This window comes from Anolis carolinensis, chromosome 4, assembly GCF_035594765.1.
Source record: "Anolis carolinensis isolate JA03-04 chromosome 4, rAnoCar3.1.pri, whole genome shotgun sequence".
Lineage (NCBI taxonomy): Eukaryota > Metazoa > Chordata > Lepidosauria > Squamata > Dactyloidae > Anolis > Anolis carolinensis.
The window spans coordinates 215,104,969-215,125,963 of NC_085844.1; the positions used below are offsets into that span (position 1 = coordinate 215,104,969).

General features: G+C 38.5%; 1 protein-coding gene and 1 long non-coding RNA gene across 3 annotated transcripts in view; both read right to left on the minus strand.

The window, feature by feature from the left end:
* LOC134298447 (uncharacterized) overlaps positions 1-20,995 on the minus strand; it is a 374,816-nt gene that overhangs the window by 46,124 nt on the left and 307,697 nt on the right. The gene's annotated exons all lie outside the window — the stretch shown is intronic.
* gss (glutathione synthetase) lies at positions 922-20,981 on the minus strand. Of its 2 annotated transcripts, XM_008109974.3 has the most exons (14): positions 20,830-20,981; positions 15,100-15,256; positions 13,688-13,833; positions 12,488-12,563; positions 11,509-11,648; positions 10,277-10,393; positions 10,024-10,083; positions 8,051-8,131; positions 7,340-7,417; positions 6,433-6,499; positions 5,133-5,327; positions 4,400-4,481; positions 3,046-3,235; positions 922-2,588 (listed from the first exon to the last, which is right to left on the minus strand). In XM_008109974.3, exons 2-14 carry the CDS (start codon positions 15,226-15,228, stop codon positions 2,465-2,467), a joined length of 1,485 nt encoding a protein of 494 aa, XP_008108181.1. In that variant the 5' UTR covers positions 15,229-15,256; positions 20,830-20,981; the 3' UTR covers positions 922-2,464. The 2 variants fall into 2 exon arrangements, with proteins under 2 accessions (XP_008108181.1, XP_003220593.1); XM_003220545.4 differs by lacking the exon at positions 10,024-10,083.

Genomic DNA, 20,995 nt, shown 5'->3' on the forward strand with positions numbered 1-20,995 from the left:
TCTACTCTGAATAGATTTACACCAAACGATTTAACCGGATGATTTCCTGCTTCTTGGCAGGGGGTTTGACTGGATGGCCCATGAGGTCTCTTCCAACTCTACTATTCTATGATTCTATGATTTCCCAGCAAGATTTGCTTTGGAGTCCTTATTCAAATTCAGAAGTATAATAGTAATTACTAGACAGTAATGCCCCTCTAGGGCCAATTTGTTCATTTGTCCCCTAAGCTATGATCAACTTAATTCATGTATTCTATGGCTAAATACTGCTAGGGAACTAGAGCCTGTGATCATATTGATAAAGCTATATGGAATATGTTGACTTCTATTATACACTAGCCCTGCAAAATGTAACTTTTTTTGCAGGGCTAGTGTATAGTAAGAGTATTATTGGACTGCGTTTCTTTTAAGTCAATGTTTCAGATTTATAATTATTCCTTTTTAATTGTCATTATTAAGAAGTTGGCTTTAGAACTCTACTTCAATATCTCATGAAGTTTAGTTACCTGAGACTATCTGCTTTAGGTATAATATACAGGCATGTGGAAGAACACAAATTGCTACATACCAATTTCATAAAATACTCTGCAGGTTGAGTAACAGTACAGGACTTAGTGTACATATATGTATGTACAGTGGGCCATCGGTATTTGCTGAGATTAGAGCCTAGGACCCCCATGGATACCAAAATCTATGCTCAATTCCCATCAAGGTTTGTTTTTGGATTTTTTTTTTAAAATACACTATTTTAAGCTGTGGCTGGTTGTATCCATAGAGGCAAAATCTGTAAAGGTCAACTCTTTGTTGAATATTAACAGCCTGCTTTTAGAACCTTTTGAAGCCCAATTTTTGCAATCTGCTCCTGCAGTTTTCCAAAGGTGACACAAAAGAACGAAAGAAAAAAAAAATAAGCACCAAGTGTTTGTTTAAAAAAGGAATTTAATTAGAAAATTCATTTATGCTCTGTTATACCATGTTGGTCCCTAATATTGTTCTCTTCATTAAGTCAAATTTTCTAAACCTCTCTTCTAAAGGTATGCGTTCAATGTACGACATCAAGTTGGAAATGTTATTTTTACAAGAAAAGCCATGGTTAAAAAAAATACCAATGTGTAAAAACAAACTGCTATTTTAATAGACTGAAGCCAACCAAGGTATATGAACTTGATCTTTTTAAATCAATGTGATTGCAACATGGCAAGCTGCTGTTCCAAAACTGAATTTGAAAAAAAGTTCCTATTCTTAAAACGCCATATGGCTTGGTGCAGTAGATGAGTATGTTCTAATCTTCAGTTTCAGCTACCTGAAATTCCATTTGCTGTTTCAATCTGTTTGACATCAACATTGATTAGGGTTCTAAAGAATATGTGCATGTTGAAGGCATGTGTCCTTTTCAAGCATTCACTCTGTCAGTTTGCAAATACTGTAGAATCTCTCACTTATCCAACATAAACGGGCCAGCAGAACATTGGATAAGCGAAAATGTTGGATAATAAGGAGGGATTAAGGAAAAGCCTATTAAATGTCAAATTACATTATGATTTTACAAATTAAGCACCAAAACATGTTTTACAATAAATCTGCCACTTGTTTGGGAGTGTGGCTGCACTTGTGTTGTTGGGCATGTTGGCCCGCTGCACATTGCTGCCTAAAGAAACAGCTGTGGATCCGGGCAAGAGGCAGACTGCATTGGATAATACAGATTGTTGGATGAGCGAAGGTTGCATAAGCAAGACTCTAATGTTTTATTTCAGTTTCCTTTGTCAAAGCAGTAGTGAAACTTTTCTCTCAAACATTCATCAAGCTGGACTACTCTTCAATTACTTATTTAAGCTCAAGATAAAGGTGAAGTAATTCTGTCCCTTTATCACTTGGTAGTGTGTGTTAATCATTCCACATGTGGCCACAGGTTTCCTTTGAAAGCAATACCCTGCACAATTACTGTAGGGTACTGTGTCATTGTGGACAAGTATATAACAAAAAACAGGAAGTATTGCAAAGCACAGATATCCAGAATGAATTATCTTCCAATCTCTCTGCAAGCAGGATCGCAATATTCTTTGAAAATGTAGAAAACAAGTTGTCATGGTAATATAATCTACTACAAGGCACTTAATGATGCATTTGCTGTGATACTATAGGGAAAGTTTTATCAGAGTGTTAACACATCTGGTAGAACAGATGGCAGAACAGTAAAGGTGCACAAGGTCCAGAAGAAGCATGTTGGACAAACGGGTGTATCAAGCAGGAAGTTGCCAGTGAAGGTCTGGTGGAATTAAATATTCTCTGAAATCAAGAGGCAGCAGTCACTTTAAAAATAAATCAGTGCAACTCTGCTACTTTGTATCTTGGGATCACATATAAGAGGAGGGCTTTGAGTATAAATCTGATCATCGCTGCCCTTTGGCAATCATGGCCTAAAAGGCAGAAAAATCAATCTCAAGTAGGGATGTTACTGAAGTTTTCATGTCACGTAGGGAGTATCTAGAACTGCTACTCCAGCTGCTACTCCACCATCCGCATGTTCTACTGCTTTTGTTCGCAACAAATGGCCCACATGCTTGTTCACCACAAGATCCTGACCTTGTCTGCAAGAAAAAAATGAAGAGTTGACCTGTGGTTCTCTATTACAATCACAAAGTTGGAGCATCATCATTCCAATCTCCTGCCATGAGGAAGGAATACATAATCAAAACTCCATCCTGACATAATACTTTGGAAGGAATACACAATCAAAGCACTCCATCCTGACATAATACCTGCACAACCTGTGTTGCTACAGATGTTTTGGACACAACTTAATTCTGGCCCATCTCTCCTACAACTTCAGAATGCCTTTTAAATATAGATAGCTGGGAGAATATTCTGCTGGTTCACTGTAGAGTTCTATTTATTCCTTAAACTACAATAACTACATAGTGTAGAATTAATCTAAGTTGCTAGTAGCATTGAACAGCTCTTTGAAATACTACAGGTAAATAGCTATATAACCCCTCTTCCTAGCACTGCTCCCACAAGCAAAGGTAAATAAAACAAGTTTCTTACCTGACGTAGACTCCAAAAATTCCTAATTCAGATACACATTCTGATATTTTCAATTCACTGTGAGCCCTCAGTAAGTAATTCATTGCAGGAAGAGGTTTTATCTTGTCCATAAGAATGTAGGAGGTCCTCTCAGGACTGTCCTTAATTTTCTCCAAAACTTGCTTCAGTTCATCACTGTAGAGATTGTTCCCTGATAACACAGCAATCGTTTACATACATCAAAAACAGGTGATAAATAAAGATGCGTGTCAGACCCTTGAAGCCAAGCCCAGAAAGTACAGGACATGAAGAAAAGGCAACTAACTTGCTGGCAACTTTGCAAGTAGTCAGCAAAGCCACTTAATCTGAGGATACAGATACAGTTTTTCTATGAGAAATGGTATTATCTTGGGCTTTCCCAACCGTAAAACAATCTCACTCTTCAGGTATTTCTTAGCTATGGTTCTATGATCATACTTGGTCTAATTCTGTATTTCTGCTATAAGTTCAAATACAATAACTAATATTGAGTATTCAAATAATGGGATTTGTACAACTGCTGACATCTTCAGTTGTGTTTACTGTGGTTAGAACTAGCAAATAGGTCCTAGAATTCTACGGAAACCCCTGCTCATGAGACATTTATAGAAATGAAGTTACATTAAGGAGGAATTGGGAAAGATGGCACTCTGACAGCTAAGCTTTCCTTAACAAACAGAATACATCAACAGTTCCTTGTTATTGCTATATTAGGCATTTTTTTGCCTAGATCTCTGGGGAAATCCCATGGGAAATTATTGTGGAAACAGCTTTTTCTTCACTCTGAGATCTTCCTTTGAAGTACATTTTAAAGCAACTGTGAATGGCATTTCTCCTAATAAACACTTCCATCCATCACTTATGCGGAAATATGTGCCTGGTAATGTAAGAGTTATCTAGAGTATCAGAGTTCAGGAAACCAGTGACTAACCTTGTTAAGCTGAATAGTAATATACATCAGAGCTTAATAACAATGTTAGTGAAAGCTTAGTCTTTAATAAAGTGCTAGCATATTAAAGACAGGATTATATGTCACAAGCAAATGGCTTACAAAAATAGACTTGCTTTATTACTTTTCATTAAAAGCCTGTCATGTCCAACCTATGGCAATCCTAAAGTGAAGTCATCAAAGGGTTTTTCTTGGCAAAATTTGTTCAGAGGGGATTTGCTTTTGCCACCTTCTGAGGCTGAGAGAATGTGTCCCAGTGAGTTTCTATGACGTAAAGATTTGAACCCAGGTCTACAGCTTTGTAGTCCAACCCACAATCCAGTACAGAATCATAGAACTTCCCTGATACTTCTTTTGGGTTTATGCTATATAAAGAAGACTAGTTACCTCCTCCCTCCCTTTGTGGTTTTAAAACAAACCGATCTGGGTCAGCAATAGCCATGGCAACCATCTTATCACCTTCTTCATCCTGCAGGAAAAAAGGAGGAAATGGTACAGTAGAGTCTCACTTATCCAACATAAACAGGCCGGCAGAATGTTGGATAAGTGAATATGTTGGATAATAAGGAGGGATTAAGGAAAAGTCTATTAAACATCAAATTAGGTTATGATTTTACAAATAAAGCACCAAAACATCATGTTAAGACAACAAATATGACAGAAAAAGTAGTTCAATGCGCAGTAATGCTATTTAGTAATTACTGTATTTATGAATTTAGCACCAAAATATCACGATGTATTGAAAACAATGACTACAAAAATGCGTTGGATAATCCAGAACGTTGGATAAGTGAGACTCTACTGTATGTCATTTGTGACATCAATCATATGAAACTGTCAGCTTTATTTATATGAAAGTACAGGTCTGAACAAGAGCCAGTTTCATCCCATCGTGTATTTGATGCAATTTTAAAACATAGTAACTAAAGTTTTAAATAAGCATGCAAACTATATTAAAACATAGTAAAACCGGCTGGCAACCTCAACCCATATACTGAAGTTAAAAAAAATATTCAAGACAAAACAGTCAGCTTTCAGGAAGAGACTTTTGCTCCCTTGTTGCACCTTGGCATAAGTTAAATACAAAGCTATGTATTTACTACAATACAGTGCTACTTACCATCTCTAGAGAATACAGCCCTGTGAATGTTGCTCTTAACTGATCCACAGCTTCTGGTTTATTTGGCAGAAATCTTTCTAGACTTCCTGGTCTGCTCAACTCCTGCTGGACTTTTTTGGTTCCAGCAAGTTGAGTGGCAATATCTGGACACTTGACTGCTCTAGACCGTTCCAGCAACAACCGGGCCTCCCAGTTCTGTAAGACGGATATAAAAATATAATCTCAGTCTAGATTGTAACATAGCGTGTTAAATGTTAAGTTTTAAAAGTATGATTATTCTGTGTTCTACACCTGCACCATGAAAGTGCAATACATTGACATTTCAGTTTTTGACTGGCAATGACAGTCCTCTCCTCCTTCTAACCACTATATCAAGAATATACAAGGTCACAGGGGAGTGAATAAGCTCCAAGATGGATACCTCTCTTCACAATTCCTTGGAAGATATCATCATCATCATCATCACCATCATCATCATCATCTATTTATAATCCGCCTCCATCTCCCCGAGTGGACTCGGAGCAGCTCACATGGGGACCAAGCCCAAAAATCAACAATAAAAGCAGAACACAATAACAGCATATACAATTAAAACAATTAACAATAAAAAGCTTCATAAAATACATACAAGAGTAGGATTTTATGCTACAAGGTAAGTATACTTGACTACAAACATGTATGCCACTACCATTCAACTCAGAGCAGAAGAAAACACAGTGAACCCACTGCATACTTTCCAGAGTATGACCTGAAGCATGAGCCAGATGACATCACTTGTGCTTTATAAAATTCAGTTGCCATACTGCAAGTTGGCGTTACTGTAAAGTTTTGGAAGTGACTATATCCCTGTATTAACTGAAAATCTCTTTCACATACTTTATCCATGCAAATCAGGAATCATTCTCCCAAGAGACTACACAGCACATATCAACTGGATATCTTAAGAAATTGGCCAAACTACTCCTGTAATTAGCAAGTATCACTGCCACAGAATAAACTAGGGGAAGTTGTCCAAATGCCAACAAACTGCCTTTGGGAATTCTTAATATTCTGAAGCAACTAAAGGGTTTTAGTGAACTGAACTGATATCAGTTGGGTCAATTTGTATATGGGGTAGTTTTAATCAAATATATGTTATGCTTTTGTGTTGTGGTTTTATTTGGTGCTGCATTATTATGATGGTTTTACTTTTTTATTACACACTTCTCTGAAACTGGAATTTGATGGAGGGTGATTTTAAAAGATTTAAACAAGCTATATCAATATCTTACAGTTATGTCTGTGAAACACTAATACCAACCTGTTTATTATAATTCTTTGGAACATAACCTTCTCTATAATATACCACTGCAACCTCATCTCCATCTCTGAAATAAAGAAGATATTAAAAAGTAACATTCCCTTCTACTATTTTCATGCACATTTCCCCCCACACACTCTAAACCAGTGGTGTCCAACTTTTGGTCTTCCAGGTGTTTGGGACTCCCAATTCCCAGCACGCCTGGCCAACTTGTCCAATGGTCAGGAATTCTTGGAGCTGGAGTCCAAAACACCCGGAGGACCAAAGGTTGGACACCACAGTAAATATTATTAGATTGTTCTGCAGGTCTTTTCTATTGTAGCAGAATGTAATCTAACATTTAGAAGTGTTTCTCAAATATTTTTAAAGCGATGTAAAGCTATGAATGTTACTGTTTCCCAAAATATACATAAACATAGAACTTTTACCTAGCGAATCAAAATAGACAACTGGACCAGTTCATGGTCCAAACTCCAGTTTATGGACACACATATTAATTTATTTCCTCAATTCTTGAATATAGTTTGGAGGTAACATCCCATAATCTCATTTCAAGGCAAAAGTAGACAACTGAAAGTTTAGGAATTATAATGTTGTAATGGTGAGATAAAACTTTAAAGCAAGAGCATTGGTTATGTCTTGATAACCTAAAATGCAGTTTTTATTAAATGGTTAAAAAAACTCATATGCTCATCAGAAATCTATCACATAATCAATCCACCTGTATAGTTTAATACATATCAAGATGAACTAATGAATATGCTCAAGCATCTGACACTGTTTAAGTTAAATTCTATAACTTGTTTGGTTATTCTTTTAGACAAATGCCAACAATAAAACAGCAGAAATATTTTTGCAGCTGCACACAATATCCAAATTCACTGGCAAAAGTTTAGAGAATACTTACATGTACAGTCGTTTGTCATTGTCCAGAGACGCTTTTTCAAACACATCTTTAAATCTTCTTCGAATCACCCGGATATTCCTTTAAGACAAAAGACATTGCACTTTAAACTGGACTTGTGTTAAATGTGGGGCTGTCTTTGAAAATCCTTTGTAAACTTCTGTTTGTTCAAAATTCAGCATACATTTGAAATACATACTTACAGTACTAAAAAGGTGGATCCTAACTTGTTCTAAGTAAAATTCAAGGTACTTCATAAGGCCTTACATAGCTTGGCAATACTATTTCTGAATTATTTGTATCACAGACCTTCCACTGGTTGAGTTTATATGTAACAAGATATTACTCTTATTCAGTGTCACCTCAGTTTTGAAATTTCTCTGCAAAGATGCACATTGGTTGCAAACTCTTCTAGCCTTTAGATGACACATAAAGAGTATATTTGGTTGGCTTACCTTATTTTTGTTTTCACTATTTTATTGATATTTTATTACATTCAGTTGTTTATTATGTTGTATAAACATACTCACTGACTAATTTCAGCAGTAACTTTTATGCACTTCATCAGTGCCGGTGAAAAAGACAGATTTCCACAAAAGCTCCTGCTGAAATAAACCAACCTTAAAAGTGGATTTTATTTTATCGCTTTTCTTTTTCATGCTTTAATAGACTATGTGACCCCTGGAAATAAACAACTGTTATGGTTACAATTACCTCCTCCAAAGTTCATTTTCTATGCAGCGTTGGTCAAAAATATTTCTCTGCACCTCTTCAACCAGGAACATAACCACTGCTCTGAAACAAAAATAGAACATATATCAACATGGGAGCTCTAGCATTTGCCTCCTCATTTTAAAATACAATTCTCTGTTTATTACTTGCATTATTTCTGAATTAGTGTTTGCTAAAGTGATCTTTGGCTTATAAGGAACCTATCCAAAGGGAGATTATAATGACCAAGTGTTGATTTATTTGATTTCTCCCCACTTTTCTTTCAAAAGAGACTCAAATCACCTTACAATATAAATTAAGAATCTAAAATAATGCAGAGTACAAAACTCTAAAAAAAACCCTCAAATCAGACAATAATTTAAAACACTGCTTTTTAAGACATTAACATTAAAACAATTAAAATGCACATTATGTACTAAAAACAGCACACCCAGCCCCACATCACTTCATTCTGGACAGCCAAGGTTTTTGCCTGTTGGAGAAAAGACAGCAGAAAGGAGCAGATTGAACCTCCTTCAGGCTCTCTCCTGTCCTCACTAGCCAAGCCTAGGAGGCAAGATGCTGGGTTGGAGGGGAAGCCCTCTACCACAAACATTGTAGGATTTGAGGAGGTTCATATGGGGAGGCAAGGACTTTCAGATAGTCTGGAGCTAGGCTATAATGTCTTTCATCGCATTTTTAACTAACATTCCCCTAAAGGACAACTCATTGATCCAGAAAAACTGCAAGCCTGACAACTGTGCGCTTGATAATACCATAACTAGTACTCTGGGTTTTAAGGACAACTAAGATATTGTGGAACAAAGTTATATATCCACCAACTGGATTGTCTCCTAGTTTAAAAAGGTAGTACATATGTAAGCAATGGTATATTAATGCAAGGTATGATATATATTTTGAAGTCATATCCAGAGTTAGCATATTCCTATGGATTCTGAGTCCACATGAAATTACTTTTGACTCCACAGCACTGGCAGACAGATCTTGATCAATGGAACTGGCCAGTTTAAGAGGACTGCCTAAAGCTGCTACTCTGTTTTCCTCTTCCTCCTGCAGCACCCGGCCTCTACACATTGTCCTGTTCCAAGATCAGTGCAGAGCACAGATGTCTGTAAATAGGAAGCCTACAGTGTTGAAACCATGCTAGTATGCTTTTGCAATACTGTTGCAATCTTTTCACATCTTCTGCTGATGGCTTTACTTTAGAGATGTTCTAATTTTTTAAAGTTATATTATGTTGTATTTGTAGGTTCACCTGGCATTAACAACTAGATTTATGTGGTGGCATAAATCTGTTAATCCCACCTGGAGCAGATAACTGAATTGACAGAAATCTGACAAATCAACACATAAATTCCATAGATTAAATGGGTAAAGATGCAAACATAATTTTAACCATTATTTTGTGAACTATCTCAAGGCCTATGTTTATAAGCAATAGTTCTCAACAAGACTGTATACTATTGGCCACATTAGTGACTGTTATGCCTAGCAAATGTGGGCAGGGAAAATCAAGATTACTTCCTGATACCATGAAAGCTGGCAAAGAAAACTATGCAAGTAGAGACAGTATATTGTCACTACTAAAGAATGTCTTGCATAAACATGGGTGGGGTGGAAGCGTTTTCTTGTATTTTCTTTTGTATTTAATACTTTATCAATTATTGTATACAATGTATTTTATTATTTTAACTGAAATATACAAAACATATTCTGCAAGATTACCGGTTAACTTATACCATGGTTAGTCGTACATCTAGTTCCACAGGCTCTTCATGTGTGATCCTGTTAGTAAATGTATTCCAACTTGTGCTTTGAAAAAAGTCTCGTCTCTTTTTTCCATAACACTTTTTTTAAAGCATGGAAGCATATTAAAGTACATAAAATATTCCAGACTCTTTACCTCCTAGTTTCTACTGATACTCATTCTACATGTATTCTTTTCCTGGATTTACCTATTCTTATCTTCTGCTTCCCTCAATATTCTGCAAGTCTCAAAAAGCTGACCTCTGTCTCTGGATGACGTATAATAACAGAAACAAAGAAACAAAGACAATCAAATTTAAATGAGGAAAGATATAGAATAAAAACGAAAGAACACAGGTGAATCATTTATTAATTCTCCAAGAAGTTTACATTAGAAAAACAAATGCTCAAGAGCATAATGCACAGAGCTGAGTACATTTTTTGGTAGCTCTCCTCACATACCTGTCTGAGCCATAGAGTTCCCAAGCCTTTGCGATGCCCATGGCAATCCCTTTGGATGGGTTATTAGTCAGTAATTTTGAGGCTTCTTTTGACTTTCCCAAAACATTCAACACAAGCCTGTGGTTAGGAGGGACATATAGAAAGTATATAATGAAGAATACACAGTTACGAAGAGTGAAGATTCAAACAAAATTCATATTGCAAATCATTGCTCATGAATGATTCACATAAAACATTTTATAAACTTGAAAGCAGGTCATAGCAGAACAAATTACTACTCCCAGATGTTTTGCAACAAACACCACAATTCATATATGTTTGACATTACGAAGGACAGGTAACACTTGATACTTAACTATACATTCCAGGATACCACAGATAAAGTCCCTTCAAATAAAGTAATGTGCTATAAATTGGCCACACATCTTCTGCAATAGCACTGCTCAGGTGCAAAAATTAGAACTGGAGCAAAATTCAGTATTTTGAAAAGCTCAGATTTCATTTTTCTTCACAGCATGTAGATAAGAGAGTAATCCTAATTCTCCTGATCATGGTAACAAGGGGGTTGGTTTCTCTCTGCTGACAGAGGCAAGTGCTGTCATAACAGAAGCTTTCTGCTGTGCCTGAGTGGTCCAAACTCTGCTTCTGAGAAATTTCCCTTCAGTAGTAGCAGAAGGAAGTCCCAAATCTGGACATCACATGGATACGCAGAAGCTGGCTTGGTATCCGTTTGAATAAAAAGTGATGTCTATTCAGACTAGCTTAATGTAGCCAAATAGAGTTGATCCCCCCCCCATTCAATGTAATAAATGGATAGAACTGAATACATAAATGCAGAAGGGTGAATATTCTGGTAAAAGGAAATTTCCCCTTCTGTCCTGGCCAGCATAGGCAAGCAAGGATAGGAACCAGGCTGTAGATCCATCTGATGCTGTCCAGAGATCTCATTTAAGACTGTTTTGCCAATCCACTAGGTCTTGCAAATATTTGGACACTGCCACATGATGTCTCAAAATACAGAGGTGAAAGTAAACAACATTTCCAATAGATAAGAGATCAGCCTTCATCATCTTGCGTGGTTCTTTGCATCTCCCATCACAGCAAAACCAACTGCCCTATCTAAAGGATAAGACACTAAGCAGTGGCCAGAACTGGCTTAAAGAAAACCAGAAGGTGCTCCTGGTGAACATATGCCCAGTGAAACCCCAGTTCTAGTTTACTGGCAGTCTTACCGATGCACTGCAGTGGTTCGAGATGTGAGGCCTCCAAAGCTGGCAGCAATGGTGTTTATTTCAATTTGTTTTAGAGCTGGAGAGCCACCTGTACCATAGTCAAACATGTAATCAGAGCGATTGATTCCTAAAAATACTGTCTGAAGATGACAAAAAGATAGCATAAGGAGTAGCAGCCTTCATTCTAAAAAGAAATATATTTTATATCTAAGCAAGGCTGTTGATAACAGGGTGACTTGAAGGTCTCCCATTTGTAGGGTTACCATTAAGTCAAAGTCGTTGTCATTGCAATTTACAATTAACAGCCTAGGCAGTGCAATAAGAGGGCGGATTGCCTGAATGGTCCCTCCACTCACTAGCTGAAAGCACATGCTCCAGAAAGCACCAGAACCCCGCTGCAAAAGCAAGGTAATGCCCCCATCTACGCTACCATATAATGCAGCTTGAAACTGCATTATATGGTCAGTGTAGACTCATACAATGCTGTTTAACTGTATTGAACTGCATTATATGAGTCCACACTCATCATATAATACAGTTTGAAACTACATTATATGGCAGTGTAGATGGGGCCAATGCTGGTATACTCTCGCTTGGGCAGACACTCAGTACAGTTCTCAACAGCACTAATTAAGGAGTGCTAGGCAATGTGATAATCTCTCCCCATCCCTTTAAATTCTTAAAATACTTGTAGCTTAACTTTTTCATTTCCTCCTCTGACTCCATTTGAGAAGGAAAGCTAGAATCTGAAAGTAGCATCTTTCAGTGTCTTGAGGAATTCTTTTGAAATGTATTCGTTAACCCCCGGCTGGTGATTAAAACTTTAGATTAAAACAGCAAAGTTACAGTATCTTCAACATTTCAGGAAGTTTTAGAACTCTAATACCTATTAAACAATTCATGTACCAAGACATTAGATGGTGGTTGTGAACTACAGAATAATGTTCATTGTTTAGTAAGAGGGCCTCTCACAATATACCTGAGTCACTCCTTCTTTCAAAACTTGTTTGTAAATATTAAAAAGTTGAGCAGTAAATTCATCCACTTTGACTGTGCTAGAAAAAATAACAAAGGAACAAATATCATAAATAACATTCAGTCCTGCAATAACTAAACAAGATAATTCATCAAAATGATATTTTATCTAATTCTCTGGTGATATGTAAAGGTTGAAGCCAAAATTTACCAGCATGAAAACTAACATTTTGAAAATGCATCTTTTACTTTGTAATTGTTTTTCTCTTCTCAAGGTAGACTTTGCCCTTCTTAAAAGGAAATTATGCAGGGACTCTAAACCAGGCCCATAACAGCTCAACTATGCCTTGGGTTTTGCAATGTAATAATTTCTGATTTCAATCATTGTAATGCTCACCATAATTAATACCTTTTAGTGGTCTTTTTCAGGTGGGCAGTGAAGCCAATATATATTCTGCCAGGTTATCAATGGGTTTTATTTTGTCTGTTAATTGTGCTATCTTTTGTTTGTTTCTAGGGTCTCATTTATCTTTTTTGTATTTTGAGTTATTGTTATAAACCACATTGAGGGCGCTTATGTAGGAGGTGCTCAAAGGCAGTATGTAAATGTCTTTATAATAAATACATAAATATAAATAAATAAATATGATATTTTACCTAACACTTTTTGAAATAATATTTCTTGTCATACCCGAATGTTGGGGTCTCATAAATAATGGCCAGTTGATTTAGCCTTATATCAGTGCTTACATATATATTGTAAAACCATGCAGATGTCTGCAAAAGAACAACAGAAAAGGCCTGGGTGATGGAGTGAGCAAGCAAGCAAGCTGTTCTGGCACCTCCTGGCCAATCACTGACTGTTGGGTTGGAGCAGAGGAAAAATAGTGCCTGGACCCATCTGGTTATTGTTGTGGGGTCTAGAGAAAAGTTGGCAGAAGGTAGTAGCTCAGAGTACAATGGACTTTGTTCTGTGAAATTGACTGATTTCCGAATAAATATGACACTAAACATGTGCACTTACATTGTAGTAGGCAAGTAAAAGCTAGCTTTTATTTTCTAACATCAAATGAAATATATCAGAAGACATTCAAGTATGTAGAGAGTTGCGACAAAACCAGTATTAGTACAAAGAATTATATCCATGAATAATGAAAAGTTTTAATTCAAACAGTTAAACAAAAATATTATGTGATACACATACCTTGCAAGAGTGCGTTCCAGAAATTCTGTATCCTGACTAACTCTATCCACCAGCAGATTAAAATTTTGCTGAACGGAATAGGCTTGCTCAAGCAGATCACTTGGGACTGCAGATGGGAGGAGGGTAAAAGGGGCATAATTCACCGCCTGTTAATAAGAGTGCAGAAAGATCTCATTACTGTTTATTCCCAAAAATCAATGTAAGTCTACTCATGAGCATATATAGGATAAATACAAGGCAAGAGCACTAGCAGAATTATACCCACAGTAATTAGCTATTTGAGGCAGGAGAGGCTGAAGGAAATGGGACTTGAAGGAGACAGTAGGGATTTCCAGAAATACGGCAGAACACTGATATCCATGCTGGACCACTTATACACCGTCAGCTTGTTTATCATGAAAGCAAATACAGATCTAACCACATCTGCCACCAAACACAATTGACATTACAGTGATGGACAGAACGAGCCTGATTTTCTGTTCAGATTTCTGCAGGAATTTGGCTTTAATCTCTTAATGTAATTATGTCTTAATGTAATTATATTTAACTATTTTTAAAATATTTTGTGTAGTCCCATTTCAGTTTTACATTATTTCACATTGTTTCTTACATAGATATTTTCAGTTGTGGATTTTATTGCTGTCTAGAATGTATTACACCCTGAAAAGGTAGGGTATAAAAACAGTAGAGCCCCGGTTATCTGAGATAAAGGGGCGGGCCCAATCTCGGATAACCGAACAGAGCAGATAGGGCGAAGGCTGGAGCAAGGGCCTGTCCCTCCAAGAAACGAGGAGCGTGCCACGGGTTTTCCTCGACCAGGCCATTGCTAGAGGACACTCTTTCCTCCAGCAAGGGCCTGGTCGAGGGAGATCCTAGCAGCGCTCGTGGGGTGCTTCCCAAGGGGCGAGGGCTCGGCATGCTTCCAGGGCGCTTCCTCCTCCCTCTCCCTCTCCTTTTCTCGAGTTTCCTTCACTCGAGAGGAGAGGGAGAGGCGGGGTGCTTCCTCCTCCCTCTCCTTCTCTCAAGCTCCCTTCACCCGAGAGAAGGAGAGGGAGAGGTGGGGCACTTCCGGGGCGCTTCCTCCCTCTCCTTCTCTCGAGCTCCTTTCGCTCGAGAGGAGAGGGAGAGGCGCCCCCGACGGCGCCTCAGATGATATGGAGGCTTGGTTAACTGGAGCTCGGTTTACCGGTGCTCTACTGTATGAGCATAATAGATTACAATGGTAGCACATGTTAGGATGTTACCAAGAATTTTAGTTATGTATTGGTTTTACTCACAGTACTGCAACTTATTCTTGCTAGTGGGGTTTTCTTGAGTAATGGCCTGTCTTTCCCATTTTCTGTAAGATCACACCTGAGTGAATATGAATATTACAAATGATCTTGTGTCACAAAACTCAATTTTGAACTTACATCAGATGCATTTGGGTCATCTTTGGTTCTCATTAGAACCCCTTCAAGGAGTGCTGCATCCACGGCAATTGGAGCCACATACTGAATAAGCTGGACATTACGCAAAATGTCTTTCCAAAGAGTAGTCATTGTGAAGACTACGAAAGCAATTGCAATGCTAAAAATAAAGGAAAATTGCATTATTATTTATTGAATGTATTACAGGGAGTTATAAGAATATCAATTATTTTTAGTTTGACTTTTAGGGCACAGTCCCCTATGTAAACATAATAATAATAATGAAAACTTTATTTGTATTCTGCCCTATCTCCCCAAGGGGATTCAGGGCAGATTCCAACATACAATGGCAAACATTCGATGCCTCCATAAAACAAAATCCCAGAGAAACCACAAATGTGAAAATAACATTAAAAACCTAACATCAAATTAAAACCTAACAGAAGTAAATTAAATCTAACATCAATAAATTAGGAGCTCCCCGTGGTGCAGCGGGTTAAACCGCTGAGCTGCTGAACTTGCTGACCGAAAGGTTGGCAGTTCGAATCCGGGGAGCAGGGTGAGCTTCCGCTGTTAGCCCCAGTTTCTGCCAATCTAGCAGTTCGAAAACATGCAAATGTGAGGAAGGTAACGGGACTCCATGTAGTCATGCCAGCCACATGACAACGCCGACTCTTTGGCTTAGAAATGGAGATGAGCACCAACCCCCAGAGTCGGACACAACTAGATTTAATGTCCGAGGAAAAGCTTTAACCTTACCTATCAATAAATTAAACTAAACATGCAGCTTTGCCAACCTGGAGACCTACAGATATATTATACTATATCTTCGGCCCTGTCCATCCAACTTGCTAAACTGGCTAGAAATTATGGACATTATAACTAGAAGGTGCTGAGTGGGGTGAATTGTCAAGCTATTGCAGATAACTCTTGCATTTGTTCCTTTCTGGAGAAGGGCTGCTCCATGTCAGGTTAGGTGTAAATGACAGTTTTGCTTTGATTTCATGAACTGAAGTTTGTGTTCTTGCAAGTACTTGAGCAGTTTTCTTTGTATCTTCCTCATCCAGCATTCTGTTTTTATTTGATTTGAGTACGGACTCTTTTCTGTCCTCATTCATCTCAGTAACTTTTCTTTTCTACCAAGCCTCATGATGCGGCCATAACAGCAAACTATATATGCTCTATAAATGTTAAAATAAATTAATGTTATGAGATAGAGAAAGAGGCTAATTCTTGACAAGCTGGCAAGAAAGGAGAAAAAAATCTGAAAGAGAGAAAGAAGGATCAACATAGCTGCACCAATATTGTTAACTGTGGCTAGCTATAAGGAGCACACAATTTCTGGGCACAATTTAAATGGTTGAATTTCACCTATTAAGCCCCATATGGTTTGGGTCCAGGTTATCTGAAGGACCTCATTCTTTTTAGGAGTCCATCAGAGCCCTAAAATTGTCTGGAGACATTTCTCTCTGTCCCACTATCTTCTTAATCTAATCTGGTAGGAACAAGGAAGTGAGCTTTCTTGTTGGCTGTTCCCAGACTTTAAGGCTTGTCATGCCATTCCATTATGAGAGTAGTTGATTGTTGACATTCTCTGTTGCACCCCTGCCACATTAGTGCTTTCAAAACATAATTCGCATGTCTTTTTATCCACATTAATGGTGTCATTACCAGCTCTTGTTTCCTGTGCCTCACTTCACAATTAGTTTATCTATTTCAACTGTGATAGCACTGCAATGACACAATAAAACATACTGTAATGTTTTGATGATACAAAAGCAAAGAAGAACCCTCAGAAATCAGAAAAATGAATTAAGAGGGGTTCAAACATACAAAAAAGGCATCTTCCCTGCAGGAGAAACAGACGTGATCCCTGGCTTTGCTGCAAAGATTTCCTATAGAATGAGGAAAAAAATAACATCTATCCTCACTAATGGATGGTTAAAAGAAAGTACTATGAGAAATCTGCACCAAAAATTGTTATAGATCTGTGGCAGGGAGGCCAGGATCCTTTCTCTCCTTCTGTCAGCAAGTCACAACTTTTTTATACTCTCAGCCTTTTATAGGCTGATTAGGATTGGGCTTGTAATATTCTATGGTGCTGTTTTGTAAGGGTTGTATATAGTTTTTAGAAATAATTTTAATAGTTTTATCTGTAGAAGTTGTTTCAATGGCTTTTGAACCTTATATTAATACTTTAATTAAAATTTTTATATATCTTTAATTTGTATTATGGGAGAAAGGTGAACTATAAACTAAAATCATCATCATTGGTTTATGATTTTGGTTTCCTGCCTTGATCAGTCAGCACTAGCTTGATCTCAATGGTTATCGGTTGCTCCTTTAGCCTTCCCGAGAATGCAGCTTACACACTACTGTTTATTTGTGAGAACAAAGCTGCAACGCAAATTCCACATGGTCATCAGTTTATCAACTGATGGCAACATGTAACAACTGTATGGCTATGTCTATATAACCTGCATATAGCAGTCAATAACGTGAGGGTGAGTTGCCAGAATGCAATGAGACATTTATGTTTGTACATGTTATGCAGGTTAGCAGTCACATGCAGGAGAGATGATGTAAGATGGATACAAGCACCTAATTGTTTCAAAGTAGTAGGTCAGATTCCAATTATTTTTTAATGTAGTTCTAAATAAGCATGGCAGTTATACCTCTCGGGTAGACTGCGATTCATTAGCAATGTGGCATGACTGTGAAGTGTGTTAATGGGCCAAGAAATAGAATAATTAATCCCTCAGGGCATAAGTCTTGACAATTTAAATCAGAACACTATTCACATTTTTTAAACAGATGCTATACAAACTGCAATGTGAAAAAACATACCTGCAACAATTAGTGACAACTGCATTTAAAAATGTTCAACTATTTGACTGAGCATGCTAGAACAACTCCTAGGCCACTTATCTTTCTTGTTACCAAAAAGAAAAAACAGTAATGTTTTCCAAATACACACTATATATCTTGGCAGGGGGGGGGGGGAGATCCTCATTCCTTTCCAAAGCATGTTGGGAAAAATATAGACATCTGTGTACATTCCTGCTCTCGGTCCCAATCCCTTCTCAAGCATGGTTGGTGGGAACGAGAGGGGGGGCCTTCTCCATGTTTGCCCCATCCCTCTGGAAATCCCTCCCTAAAGAAATTAGAACAGCCCCATCACTCCCCTCTTTTAAAAAAACAAATGAAAACCCATTGTGTGAATTAGCTTACAGAGAGGAAGGAAAGTTGTTTAACATCTACATGAAGCCACTGGGAGAGATCACTCAGAGTTTTGGAGTTCAATACCATCTGTATGCAGATGACGTTCAACTCTACTATTCTTTTCCACCTGATGCTAAGGAGGCTATTCAGGTTCTGAACCAGTGCTTGGTGGTTGTGACAGTCTGGATGAGGGTGAACAAATTGAAACTGAATTCACACAAGACAGGAGTTCTCCTGGTCAGCTGTAAGGCTGAACAGGATATAGGGTTACAGCCTGTGCTGGATGGGGTTACACTCCCCCTGAAGACACAGGTTTGCAGCTTGGAAGTTCTTCTGAACTCATCACTGAGCCTGGAACTTAAGGTTTCAGTGGTGGCCAGGGGAGCATTCGCACAATTAAGACTTGTGTGTCAGTTGCGCCCATAACTTGGGAAGTCAGACTTGGCCACAGAAGTCCACGCTCTTGTTACATCTCAAATAAACTACTACAATGCACTCTACGTGGGGTTTGCTTTTGAAGAATGTTTGGAAGCTTTAAGTGGTCCAATGGGCAGCAGCCAGATTGCTCACCAGAGTCGTGCACAGGGAGCACACAACCTCCCTATTGCATCAGTTCCATTGGCTGCCAGTCTGCTACCGAGAACAATTCAAAGCGCTGGCCTTAGCCTATACATTCCTAATACATTCCTATACATTCAGTCCATCTTACCTATCCAAACGTATCTCCCTTTATGAGCCAGTTAGATCATTAAGATCAGCTGGGGAGGGGGTCCTGCTCTTGATCCCACCATTGTCGCAGGTGCGGGGACGAGAGATAGGCCCTTCTTGCTGATGACCCTCGGCTGTGGAATTCCCTCCCCAGTGAAATAAGATCAGACCCCCCACGCTTCCTGGTGTTTAGAAAACAACTAAAAACTTGGTTATGCAAACAAGCATTTGATGAATGACAACAATAATGAAGCAGATGGATGACAACCTCAGGATCAGTGCAATGTTAAATTGTTTTATGTTTTGATAGTTTATAGTTTTTAATGGTCTAATCTATTGTCATATGTAATTATTTTTAGATGTGTGATATATTGCTTTTATTGTATGTGGGGCATTGAATTTTGCCATTTATTTGATGTGAACCGCTTTGAGTCCCCCCAGGGATGAGAAAAGCAGTATATAAATGCAATAAATAAATAGACTACCACCGATTCTACTTTGTGACAATGCTGACAACAAAGTTTTCTAAATTATTGGAGACCTGTATTTTTATATGTAGTTCAATCTGTGCAATTTTGTTTTATATGATATGTTTTATATGATTTTTAATTGTCTGTTAATTGTCTACTATGTTTTACACTGTCATTGAATGTTTGCCATTTTTACTTTGAAAGCTGCTTGAGTCCCCTTGGGGAGAGACGGAGGGTTAAAAATGAAGTTTTTTATTATATTTGTTATTATTCCTTTAATAAATGCTTCCTGTGTCCCACAAAGAGTCCCAAAATTATAACTTTTGAATTGTTAAAGAGTTCTTATACCCTTGGACAAAACCAATGTGACCAGAGGACATATTTAAGATTCCCTCAGAAACAGTAGAGCAGTGGTTCTCAACCTGTGGGTCCCCAGCTGTTTTGGCCTACAATTCACAGAAATCCCGGCCAATTTACCAGATGTTAGGATTTCTGGGAGTCGAGGGCCAAAACATCTGGGAAACAACAGGCTGAGAACCACTGCAGTAGAGCTTCTGTGCGATTTGAACCACTCAAACAAAACAAAAAAGAGAAGGATTTCAGGTTGAAAAAGAGAAATGGTCTCAAATGTCAGATACATGGAAGTGAATGCTGAGTCATTGCTGTCCTGTCTCCAGCAGGAACATATTAACTAAAAACAATCATGCAACTAGTCTAGGCATAGGCAAACATGGGCCCTCCAGGTGTTTTGGACTTCAACTCCCACCATTCCTAACAGCCTACTGGCTGTTAGGAATGGTGGGAGTTGAAGTCCAAAACACCTGGAGGGCCCATGTTTGCCCATGCCTGAACTAGTCTCTTCCAAGGGCACACACATTCTCTAGATTTCTCTGAAGAAAGGGAAAAAGCACATTTTTAGACAAGATCCCACCATGATTTTGACAGATTTGTCCTCTCAGGGTGCATGTACACTGTAGAACAGGCATGGGCCAACTTGGGTTTTCCCTCCAGGTGTTTTGGATTTCCACTCCCACCATTCCTAACAGCCTCAGGTCTTTTCCTTTTCTAAGCGGCTGAGGGGAAAAAGGAAAGAGCCTGAGGCTGTTAGGAATGGTGGGAGTGGAAGTCTAAAATACCTGGCGGGAAGGCCCAAGTTGGCCCATGCCTGCCGTAGAATGAATAGTTTGTCCCCGCGGGCCTGGTCTGTCCTCTAAAGTAGCCCTTTGCCCTCAGCGCTCCCAGTTTGCCAGGGAAACACTCTACTCCCTCTCCTCGGAACCCAGGCCATTTCAAGACCTCCTTCCCCTCCCGCCATGCTTAAATATCCGGGTACCTGGAGCCTCTCAAGCCAAACTCTCCAGCCTTGACGCCGCTGCGCTTCAGGAACCTCAGAATCAGGCACCCTTCTCACAGATTGGCCACTCCGCCAGCCTATCAACGGGCGGAGGCGGCCCTCCGCGTGATGATTGACAGACGTTTCGCGCAATCGAATTCGGAAA